The sequence below is a fragment of the Anarrhichthys ocellatus genome, unplaced genomic scaffold (assembly GCF_004355925.1).
Source record: "Anarrhichthys ocellatus isolate YVR2014 unplaced genomic scaffold, GSC_Weel_1.0 scaffold2, whole genome shotgun sequence".
In the NCBI taxonomy this organism is placed as follows: domain Eukaryota; kingdom Metazoa; phylum Chordata; class Actinopteri; order Perciformes; family Anarhichadidae; genus Anarrhichthys; species Anarrhichthys ocellatus.
The window spans coordinates 12677971-12690551 of NW_022280032.1; the positions used below are offsets into that span (position 1 = coordinate 12677971).

A 12581-nucleotide genomic window follows, 5' to 3' on the forward strand; every position below is an offset into this window, starting at 1 on the left:
TTCAGGAATGTTAGCAGAGGAAGTGAAGGTAAAACAAAGTAAAAGTAATGAAGAGGAAAAAGAGATCAAGCTTAGGGTTATATGTATTGACCGCTGTAAGTTCCTCTAAAGGTTAAGTTAGTGTAGGCTTGAGGTTAATGACTGTTAGGCAGACCACGCGATACTCAAAACACAGCAACATCAAAGCAGCAAGATGCACTCATTGGCTGGAGTATCTGAGATTATTTATAGTTTTGGATAAAAATCGATGTACTACTCAATCATGCATACGTAACATAAGACTCATCACTATTTCAAGTAATACATGAACTTATACAAAGGATTACAAGGCAGCATTTGAAAATAATATGTCAATATTTTCACAGACCCATCTGACCATTACTGAAAGTGTTTTTCCCATAATGAACTCAATCAAAATCGACTTCCTGTTATGGAATAGTGATACAATACGCTTTCCTGAAGTGATCACTGGGACCCACAAACAGTAAACATCTTAGAACTAGATTAGAATATCAAATATAATTGTTGTCTGACATTGAAACTGCAGTAACCGAGCACTGAATTCAACACACACACACACACACACACACACAAACACACACACACACACACTTTTTCTACAGACACACACCTCTGAACACAGGCAGCTGCACATTACTTCTCAAGAAAAATGACATACAGAGCAGTAATTATGCTTTTTTAAATGACTTCTATGAGATAGAGTGTATAAAGAAAACAGGTGACATTAATCACATCTGTCAAAGGCCACATGAAGGTTTATTTAACAATGCAGTAAGTCTCAGTGACCAACAAACGTAATCTTACCATCTGCAGCATGAAGAGGAAGATTTTAGGAATTATTGCCAGAATGCAGTTTGTGTTAGTACAAACTAAATCTGGCAATAATTCTTAACCAGTAAGAATCTGATGCTGCAACAACAATTATTCCAGTATCTTCCACAAGTACAATAAATGCTGGTTTATCTTCATTTTCACACTTGGCCCTCTTTTGAAAAGAAATAATATAAATTGGTGAAACAGTTTAAAAGTGGCTGATTCATTTGCTACTGATCCAATGGAGGAAAAGATGGTCAGAAAGGAGAAGAGGGATGGATTAGATGGATTTTGTCTAGCTTGGTGCAAGCAGGGAGAAGCAGAAGCCTAAATGTGATAAGAGATGGTGCAATGGTGTCTGCTTTAATCATGCATGTTAGTGAGTGTCTTTTTTACAGGTGTGCCACAGGTGTTATCCCTCTACTGCATGTGTTTAGATGTGGACTAAAGAGTGTGATGAAACAAAAGTATAGGCAGCGCACATGGCTGGAAAAATGACCAGACTACAGGGAGCCGACGGATATGAGATGAGCTCCATGCGCACTTACACAGTCGTCCTGCCCTCCTGGGCGCACAGTCACTTCTAGACCAATCAGATCAGAGCAGCAGGGCGGAGCATGCAAGGTGAGCAGAGAGAGAGCAATGGGAGAGAATGTTAGCATCACTCCATGAGACGCAGCCTGCCAACCAGACTTATTGTCTGCTCCAGCCAACTCTGCTGTCTTTGACAGGCATTGTGTGTGTGTGTGTGTGTGTGTGTCAAGGTATGTGCATCTGACTTTCTGAGTGTTGTTGCATCCATGAATTTATGTGTGAGTGCATATGATGGTGTTATTGATGTATAGTCATGACAAAGACAGCAGAGTATGCTTCGGCACTGGAAGGTCTGACCAGTGGGCTACATGAGAGAGAAATGAGCACACTATTCACATATCAAACACTGCACAAACAAAAGAAAAACAAACAAACAAATAGAAGGCGGGCACATGTCCCTTGACTTTTGTTTGCTTTTGTATTCATTCTGAAATGATGGACTAAAAGAGCTTATTCTTGTTGGCAAACACATCTATATATAAATTGTGAAAGCAGTAGTTATATTTGCATTTATATCAGTTGTATCTAAGGAATGTGGTGTAGGTGTGTTTTCTAATCAAGGCATACGCATTCAAAATATATTGTCAAATATATTCTGTGCTGTTTTAGTGTGGTTTAAGAAACCTACAGTGTCCAATTAGCAAGACAGTCAGGGACCATGGCCATCCTCAACACAATCACTGAAAAACAAAACAAAGTTATGCAAATTACATTAAAAGAGAAGAACAGAAAACCAAAAAGCACAGATGAAATAAAATGAGAACCACAGGTTTCTAAACCACCCAAAGCTATGATACACTGCATGTGAACGAGGTGTATACAGAGACGAAATACAGCACCATGTGGATTAAATGTGACAGTTAAGTGATGGAGCAACATTACAGGATGCTGGGATGCCGATACAACATGTGAAATACTAAAGAGGGGGCGAGGAAAAACGAGAGAGAGAGAGAGAGAGAGAGAGAGAGAGAGAGAGAGAGAGAGAGATAATGGTGTGCATGATCATTTTTGTCACAGCCGGGGGTCGACTGTTGGGATGGATTTAGTGGGGATGAATTTGATTGCATGGAGAGGATGAGCCCAATCATGAGTGAGTGTTGCATGATATGTTGTGTTTGATATCATGGTCACCTGCTCCATCCAGGGATCACGATGTTGTTGCGGTACGGACCAATGACTGGTGGCTGAATTTGGCTCAATGTCACATGGTGACTTTAAATTTAATTATATGGTAACCCAAGCACTGCAGTGTCTTAAGTAAAATGGATGAATGAGCTCTTTGATGAAAAGTATTTTGGTATTAGTAATAGTAGTCCACTACTGGTGAAGGGGTGGGGCATGCTAATAATGTATTTAGAATGCAGCATAGTCTATGCTTACACAATTGTTTTCATAAAAATAAAAAAAAGATGGCCTAAACACATGACATTGCTACATTGATGGAGGTGCTGTAGCTAAATTCCACATCAAACATGTCCAGAAGCAACAACAACAAGTAGAGGACAAGAGTTACAAGATTCTGCCAAAGTCTAATGTTGAAAGGCCAATAACTACTCGCCCTATGTGGTCAAATCACTGTCAATATCTGCGTGCACAAATGAGACCCATGCCTCATTGTGTAGAGGTCCTGCGGGTCAAACTCAAACAGCATACGCATATTAGTTTTGCAAGCGCTTTCACATCACTCCGCGCGGAATATCTCTGCTCGTGTGAGCAAAATTGAAGCCTGCGAGGAGAAAACCGTGCTCTGAGCGCGAAGAGCATCCCCTGGCGCACTCCTTCTATCAATGCTCTTCTGCTTGCAAAGCTTTTATCTCATTTGTCCATGGATCTCATTTGTGCTCGCGGATATTGAGAGTGATTTGACCCAATATAGCCCTTCCACTGATCAATTCTTGCAAGACTTTTCCTTTCGTTGATGGCTATGTAACTAATTTAGTTGACAGCTGAATGGAAACACAAAAATGTGAAGCGCTGTAGTTTCAGCTTTGTGGAGTTGGTCAGCTCCTCCTGCCGATGTTAACACGACGAGAGGACTGCAAAAGAGTCAATGTTTACATCTTGTAAACCTTGGAATGTCTCCTCATATCTTTTAGCGCCTCATAACCAGCAGTGACGTATAGTGAACATGAAAGCAAAATGTTCCACCCTCCTTATTCATATGAACAGAAATGAGGACAAGAGAAGAAGAAAGTTGAGGAGCAAGGCTTTAAAAAGACGTCATCTGAAGAGTGCCTTCAAACTCCGGAGCTCTTTGAAAGCTACATTCTGAGATCTCGATTGATACATTACTGTGAACGAATCACTCTTCTGACCAGCACATTAGAATTAACATCAATTAGTGTCAATTTTATGGTCAAGTAATATTGCAATTGACAGCCAAAAATTGACAGCACTTGTTCGTGCAACCTGCCGAATCATTAGAAACACAACTGGGCCAAATCCTGAGTAGATCAAAAGAGAAGACATTTATGTGACAGTGGCACCTCAGAACTTGTCTGTTAGTCGCATCATTAACATGGCTGTTAATGCCAAGATCATGAGGGGATGATATTAATGTGACACACCATTATAGTTCAGTCATGTTCAAATACTTCTGAAAATGCATCCTTAAATCTTTGAGGTTATCACTGATATTACGGTAGGATGGGGGGCGATGATAAGAAGGAACGTTTGCGGTCTTATCAGAGTTATATCAGTGATGGCTGCAAAGAAATGTGGATATAAGGATGTATTACGTATTATTTGAACAAGGACTCTGGAAAGTTGGAAAGGTAGCTACTAACAGGGTCAAAGGTTAGAACCCAACAGAGTGCGTGTGAGATGAGGAGAGGCTTTCAGGAAGTGCATGCCTCCGAGCCCTGTTACCTTGTTTGCACCAACAGATACTATTCTATTCAGATACCAGTTCTGCTACTACTACTGTTACTGTGCGCGCACACACACACACACACACTACCGTCTCCTTATTGACTACTACTGTCTATAGTATGCACTTAACTACCCAGACCACTTAACAGTATGTCAAGGAGTAGAGTTGTAACTATAGAAACAAGGAGCACTTTAGACCCAGAGGCATGAATTGTAGTACTACTGTATATCTCTAAAACCAATTGTGTGTATTTAAACACTTCAGCCAAATATTTTATATTCTTTTTAAAATAAATTTTGTTACGACAGACTCTAAGTGAATAAATCAGGTGATGCAAACAAGGTAACATATAACAGTTAAAATAAAACACATGAAAGAAAATGTATATAAGGGTTGTTATCTTTCAATGGGATTAGTTGAAAGGCTTGTTAGGAAAATTATATTTAAAAAAAGCTTAAGTTTACCCTAGGGGCTATAACCTTAAGGTTTACTCTCTTCGGTGTCCTCACATCTGCAGGAATATAAAGGACTTCATTGTACCTTCAGGTATGGTGTGAAAACAAGAAACCCACAGATAACAGACAAAACAGCATTGTGCTTCAGATGCTTCAGATGACCCTGTAGCAGTCGCTGTGTGAGAACCAAGTTTGTGTTTGCCTCTTTTCTATGCTTCAAATTTGCTTTTTACTTACTGATGTTGCAACTTACTGTACGACCCCTAGAAAGGTACAGCACATATTAACAATGTTGTTACACAAACATTGTCAGGGAAGCTAATGCCAGCAATGCTGGGGACCTCTGATCTCACTACCGCTTACCATCACAGTGGACTGGCTAAAATATGGATTCATTTGCATGTTTTAAAATGTGAGTAAAATCGAATCATGCACAGAAATAAATTGAGGCTGCCCTCTTTAACTTAGCCTCAAGCTTTCCCTCTTTCCAGAGAAATGTTGTCAGATTTAAGACTAAAATAAACTCGAAGACTAGAAATATGTTTTCTTTTAAATAATAAATGAAATTTTGGCAAACAAGAGAAAAGAAATGTCTGACAAGTGTGCAATTATAATTCATTTAATAATGTAATTTGCGCTGGCCAGTGGACTTTCTTTAGATTGCTAACTCTCTCTGTCTCTGCCATCATCTGAGTAAAATACTTTTAATAAAACCATTTGTTCTGGCGCTCAGTGTTTAAAACAGTTTCAGAGTAAATTTTACTAGCTTCTCTCTTACCTGGCACCTGCCACAGGTGACTTCCTCCCCGGGTCAAATGATGCTCCCAGTGGTTCCTCTCCCAGTGACCTAGTGTCTTTATTTAGCTGCTGTAGTCGTGAACTGAGCTCCCCCATAACAGATGGTTTTGCTCCCTCGTCTAAACCCAGCCCCAGTCCCAGTCCACCAAGATTGCCCAAACTCCCAATACCTAGCCCCACCCCTGGTCCACGAGGCTCCACTGGGTCCCCCCACAGCTTGGACCTCCGCTGGAAGAGGTAGCGCGGCTTGGTGGGGGCTAGTCCAGTCACTGAGGCTGAACCACCTGCAGGCAGCCCAGCTCCTCCAGCTGCAGCAGCAGCCAGAGCAGCAGCCTGATGTTGTGATAGCAGCTCGCTGTCAGAGCTCTGCTTCAGCAGAGGGTCCCTGAAGGTGACAGGGCCTTTACTGCCTCCTATTTGGGACTTGAGTCGGGGCTTAGGAGGCACTGGCGGCTTGTCGAGCACAAAAGTCTGCCCGTCGGCATAGGAGGTGTGCGTGGTGTGTGTGTCGGCAGGCTCGCCGCTTTCTGAGGACAATGTGGACATGCTGGAGACCGTGGAAATGGTGCTGGTGGTCTCGAGATGGTGGTCTCGCTCTCTGTCGCTGGAGCTACGTGTGTCAGCCTCCTCCACGCCTGAGTCAGCTGCAGAGCCAGACTCGCCCACCGGCGGGGGCTCCAGAGGGTCAGAGGGCTTCCCTGAGACAACTGCTGCACTGGGTAGAGGTGCCGGTTGGGGAGGCTGAGGCTGGGTGGGTGTCACAGTTGGGGTTGTTGGGGTAAAGGGAGTTTTGGGTGTTGGTGTTGTAGGGGCGGTGGGAGAGGAGGCAGGTTTAGTTGGAGACACTGGTGTCCCCTGTGCCTGTGCCTGTGCCAGTGCCAGCAGCCCATTAGCAAACTCATCTGGCGGTGGAACAACTCCAATCTGACGTAGCTCCTCTCTAGTTTCCTCATCACTGGAGGACAATATTGCAGGGGGCAAGGTCACTGTGTATGGATCCACATCCTCCTCAGAGCTTCCCTGAGCCAGGCTTTTCTCTTGGGCTGGACTGGCAGGACGCTGAGTTTGAGGCTGGGCCTGGAGCTGGAGTTGGGCCTGGGGCTGGGAGACCGTAGGACTGGGAGATTTAGCCCGTGGACTTAGAGATTTACTGGGCTCAGTGGATGTTGGGGCAGGTGTCTGCTCTAGTTCTGAACCCACCCCGACAGCCTGGCCATTACTGGTAGCATGGACCATGATAAGCCCTGCTGTTTTCTGCTGCGAGGTATCCATAATACTAATCAACATACTTTTTTTATCCTCTAGTCTCTTCTCCTCCTTCCTCTCCTCCACTCTGGCCTCCATCTCCTTCCTGAATGATAAAGGTGATGGTGATGTGGTCCACTGTGGTTTTGTGGGCTGGGAAACTAAAATAGATGCTGGGGAGGATCCAACTCCATACCCCGCTGCCTTGGCGCTTTTAGGTGAAAAAGGGGGAGTTGTGGGTGCCCCTTCACCATGTGGAGACTCTTTGGTCTGAGGGTCAATGAATACTGCCCGCTCCTGTTTAGTCCTAGGCTCTGGGCTTCCAGTTGGGGACTGGCTCTGGGAGGTCAGTGCTCTCTCCCTTGCGGCCAGCGCAAGAGCCAGTGGAGAGTTAGGGTCCAGGGGCTTTCCTGTGAGCGGATGGATAAAGGTGGTCCCACTAGGTGAGGGGCTCAGGGCCAAGGCAGGGGGAGGCAGCTGTCCCAGCTCTCTGGTGAGCATCCGTTCATCGATGGAGTGAGACTGAGTCAGAGAGGGGGGGTCAGAGCTGGTGGTAGACGCCCCTTCCATGGTCCCAACAGAAAGGAAGACAGTGGATTTCCTCCGTTCTTCTAGGCGACGCTCACGGTCTTTCACTGCTCCAGCTATTGCAGCAGCAAAGGGGCCCTTACCCTGAAACATCATCTCTCCCTGGGCACGGATACGCTCTCGCTCAGCCATCAGCTGCTGCTGGTAGTAGTCTGCACGGCTGGTGTGTGTGTGTCCATGGGTATATGAGTGTCGTCCTGAGGGTGAGCTCTCTCTGGAGTGGGCAGTAGCTAAGGCCAAACTAGCTTTTTCTTGTGCATCTTCCACCTGCATAAAGACAAAAAAAAAAATCAGCCAAATATTTTAAAGTTAGGGGGTCTTTGATACTAAAGCAAAGCAAAACTAAACAGAAGACCACCCCCGATGTGTAACCTACCTGTAGTTGTTTAACCAGGGGACTTTTCTTCCTCTGGGGCTTGGTGGGTGTGTACAGTCCAATGCTAAATTGTCCTACATTAGCATAAGGGTTGTCAATAACCCGACCCTTCCTTTTGATTCGCTCAGGTGGAGTAGCACCAGAAGGACGGGGAATTTCTGTAGGTTCTACAGGTAGATGTGAAGAGTCCTGCAGGATGATCATGGAGCGGGCTTTCTTCTGTCTCTCTATGTGTGTGGCCTGCCGGTGAGCGGCCTCGTAAGGTAGATCCAAGGAGGAGGGCTTGAAGCTGGAGCGTCCCCCAGGCTCATGGCCCTGACTCTGGGTCCTAGATGGGGGAGGAGGGGGACAGAAGGCTGGGGGAGGACCAGTGTCTAGGTAGTAGGGAGGAGGAGGAGGTGCTGTTTGTGGCGGTGGAGGGATGGGATGGGGCTGTGAGTGCTCTCGGAGGCTGTCTGTCATAGAGGAGCTGCGGGGAAATCTGTGCTCGCCTGCAAGGGCAGACAGACGATCCTCCTCAGTGGCACCTGATGAGGGAGGGAAGAGCACAGACCTTCTGGTGACAGGGAGTAGGCTCATGAAATTGGACCATTTTATACCAGCCTAGCAGGTCCACAGCTGCTTCCTAAAAAATAAACTGCAATGCCTCCATCTGTAAATCTGTTAACTCACACACTTTAATACAACTTGTAACTGTTTTTTACTTATATTACAAATGAATTGAACATTTGTTTAATGCGTGTTCTTGAGAACAAGGAAAATAATTAATATAGTATTAATAATGTATGTGTATATATACAGTTGAAATGGCTCTGTACTTGTGTTTTCGTGAATATCCATTAAGCACTTTTTCACATTATTTCTTGTCAACCACAACTTAGAATTGAATTGATGAAGATGCAGCTTCATCTTCAGTATTTTTCTATTTGTTGTATTGCTGTCTACATGCTATTCTTTGTGGGTGTAATGATGCAACTTTACAAAAAAAGAATGAAGCTTCTTATATTCTCTACATGTCAATATATTACCTATAAGCGTACTGCACATAAGATACACTATCATTCACCTTATTTGAATATGTACAGGATGGGTGATTGTTTTACCAAAAGACTTGGTCCTGGACATCCCCTTTGGTAGTGGTATATGACCTCTCTCAATGCCTGGGTGAAGACCTCCATGTAGAGTCATTCCTTGTCTCTCAAACAGTGACTGCAGCACAACAAAACAGGGAATTTACTGTGTAGTGAAACACAGTTTTAATGCATTTAATTAAAAAACAAATATCATTACTTAATCTTTCCATGAGGAACTATATTTGTGCAGTGTACAAATAAGACTTTAAAGCTTCATTAAAACTCCGACACTGTATACAGAATACCAACAACAAAGTAGCACAAAGCATACTTGTGTACATGCGTGCAGTGTTACATAGTGTTACGCAGTGTGTTATACATCATATTGAGTTTGTATGTTTGCCAACATGTCTGCCAGTGTGCTGTGTGTAGGTGCACTCACACTGATCTCTGCTGGTGTTATTCTCCTGCTGGTAGGCCTTTGTTTGACAGTAGCTGCTCTGTAATCTGCCTCCGAGGGCTGAGAACGCAAGATAGACTCCTGGGATGCCAACATCTCATCTAGTCTGTCTGTTGAGAAGGAAATGAGCCAGAACTAAATACTGAGGCGTTAGACCTGGGAAACATTGTGTCATCATTTCTGACATTGCTAACACAGTAGGGATTAAAAATTGTGATTAAAAAGGGAATCTCCAAAATGTAGTTATACACTAAAATATGAGGGCATGCATGGTATTGTACAAAATCTCAATACAGTGTTTCTTTGATGACCACTAGGGAGTGAGCACTACGAATTGAAAGGGACAGAGAGAGAAAAGGTGGAGAAAGAGAGTCCGCATATTTCAAGTGTTCTGCTCTTCGGCTCTAAATCAACACTGCTAAGATTAATGCAGCAGTGATAAATTATCTTTATGATGTTCAGAGAGGTGTCAAAGTTTTGCCTAAGACTCACCTCCTCTTCTCCTCCGAGCAGAAGCTTGGTGGGAAAAAGATAGCGTCAGCAAAGGAGGGGAAATCACGAGAACAAGCCAACAGAAGAATTGACTACTCTAAAAGTTAGGAGACACACCAAGTTTTGCATGCCAGCTATCTGGCACTCACCCAGTTCTTCCAGCTCAGCGGTCATTGACTTCGAGCGCAGTGTCAGGGTGGTGCTGGGAGCTCTCTTGGGTGGTGGGGGAGCTGTGGAAAAAAGGCATGGTGTTGAAGATGACGTTGAGGGGGATGAAGGTCCTTTGGATTTGCGGCTCAGTGCCCTCCTGGCATCCCCCAGACGGCCAGCCCATCCTGTCTTCACTGCTTTGATCTGGTGAAATTCAGACGAACTGGACGGCCCGCACTTAGCCAGGACCTTGTTCAGGCTACGGTTGGAGCCCGACTTCTTCATGTTTTGCCCTTTGTTGGTCCAAGAGCTTGTAAATGTTTCAGTCTGTCTCCAAGACTTTCAGTTTTCTAGTCTTTGTGCTGCAAGATTTCGTCTCCGTTGAGGAGCCCAGAGGCAGTAAATGTACAGCTCAGTCCAGTCTGTAACATCCCTAGCTTTCTGAACCCTCCCATTACACACATAACGCAATTTGTCTGCCACAATAGGCAGAATGAGTAAAATTAGTGTGGCAAGGAGAGGGAGAAAGTTGTCCATCTTACTTTTAATATGCTGCCTGTCTGGAATTTAGCAGGAGTGTATCAGAAAGAAAGGCGCCGACACACCGGCTTACACACACATGCATATGCGGGACCACATGCAGATACACAGAGAAAACTCCCTGAGGAAGGACATGATGACATGTGGGCTTACAGACGAAGAGATGACAGTAAATTCAACAGCTAAGGAAAATGATGCGGTGCAGGCTTTGTACCCCAAAGTGCATCGGAGCCTCCCTATCCTACTACACACACACACACACACACACACACACACACACACACACACACAATGTAACTGGGCTGTTATCGTCTCACTCAAAGCGGAAAAAAACATCTAACAAATATCAGCTCCAAATGCAAACGATAGAGTTACAGCTTTAAATAAAAAGCTTTAAATCAGGTTACAATAAACACCGTAATCAACCAAATGAAAAATAAGGTGTAATGTATTTAAGCATGTTAAGTCTGCAGTAACGACGTAATGCCATGCAGTCGGACACAAATCATAAAGCCACATACACTGGCAGTCTCTACATGCTATGACAAACCCAAGTTTCTTATCATTACTCCACAATACAAGTAGATCAGCTCACTCTATCCGAGATCGACCAGCTGGCACTCAATGCACTACTGTAGAGCGATAGATCGTCAAATCCCACGGGTGCCCCAGTGCCTCACTAAAGCCCAACTATCCCGCTGTCGTCAGCAGCTGCAGATCTAGAGTACGAACGGCATCCTCGGTACAGTCCGTATCAAACATCTTCTTTTCCTCACCGGTCTGCACATTCTGGTACAGTAGCAGGGAGCAGAGGAGATGGAGGAGGACAGGGAGAAAGAGAGAGTCAGAGGGAGAGAGAGAGATGCTTTTGCTGTAATGTAATGCCTAATTCAAACATGCAGGGTAGTCACCATGGCAACGGTGGCAGTGGTGAGGCCTCGCATGGTGCAGAGAAAGTGTGTTTCGTATGTGTGTTAGCCTGCAAGTCTCTGTGTGTGAGTGCGTGTCAGAGCTAACGGGCTGTGCATTTCTGCAAAGGAGCGGCACGATATACAGAGTAATCCCAGCGGAGAAGAAGTGCGGCAGGACAGGGCGGTCTGCACAGCTTAGGATGTAAAAAACACGAAGACATTTAGGAGAAGTTTGAAACAGGACTGACAAATCACGACTTCGGCTCAGAAACAATTAACATGCACCATCTTGTGTAAAGCTGTCTGCACTGTCTGAATCCGTCTGTCCATCTTTTCTTTGATTTTACGATAAAGGAATCTTACCATCCATTGTCTGTTTAGTCTACCTCACTCGTTCTATAGCCTGTCAAACATCTGTGGTCCTCAGCAGCTTACACACAAGCCTACATTTGTATATATTCGAACACATCAACCACAAATGCCTTAATATATAGACATAGATAGTTAGATGAGATGACCGATACTTCTCTTATTTAATTTAGCATACAAAGACTGGAAACAAGGGGAAACAGCAAAGGTAAAAAAACCTGCCTACCAGCACTTCTAAAGCTCATTAATTAACACATTCTTGTTTGTTTAATCAATACAAAAAAAACAAAATGATAATTTCTTGGTCAGAACCAATAACTGAGAGTAGAGACCCAGAGCCTCAACTTCTCAGAGCCAAGAAATAGTCCGGCACATAATCCCTCATAAAATGGCAAATATTGGACCGACCGAAATGAGAGTGTGATTTATTGTCTCATGAGCCACAATCCAAAATGTCAACCTTTAAGCTTTAATAAATCCACAGAGGAAGACCGTGACATGCAGTTCAAAGCTTCAAAAAAAGGTACTCCGTGAACCTTCAGTTAAGATGCTTTTAAGAAACAGGCATAAGGTATAAAGGTAAAAAGCTATAAAGACCACAGAGAGATAGAGAGAGATAGAGAGAGAGAGAGAGAGAGAGAGAGAGAGAGAGAGAGAGAGATAGGGGAGATGGCGATTAAGAGATACCATAAGGCATTGAGCAACAGCATTTTGTTTATACAATGAAACTAGGTCAAACCCATTTTTCACAGTCTCATATCTCAAAAATCGCAAAGGACAAACACACACACACACACACACACACACACACACACACACACACA

General features: G+C 44.1%; 1 protein-coding gene across 1 annotated transcript in view; it reads right to left on the minus strand.

Annotated features, from left to right (window-relative positions):
• shank3a (SH3 and multiple ankyrin repeat domains 3a) overlaps positions 1–12581 on the minus strand; it is a 120910-nt gene that overhangs the window by 1761 nt on the left and 106568 nt on the right. Inside the window, exons 17-22 of the mRNA XM_031857676.1 lie at positions 9937–10264; positions 9788–9811; positions 9278–9405; positions 8866–8971; positions 7763–8289; positions 5534–7653 (exon numbers count right to left, since the gene is read on the minus strand). Of these exons, the coding sequence (XP_031713536.1) occupies positions 5534–7653; positions 7763–8289; positions 8866–8971; positions 9278–9405; positions 9788–9811; positions 9937–10264 (3233 nt within the window). The remainder of the gene's footprint in view (positions 1–5533; positions 7654–7762; positions 8290–8865; positions 8972–9277; positions 9406–9787; positions 9812–9936; positions 10265–12581) is intronic.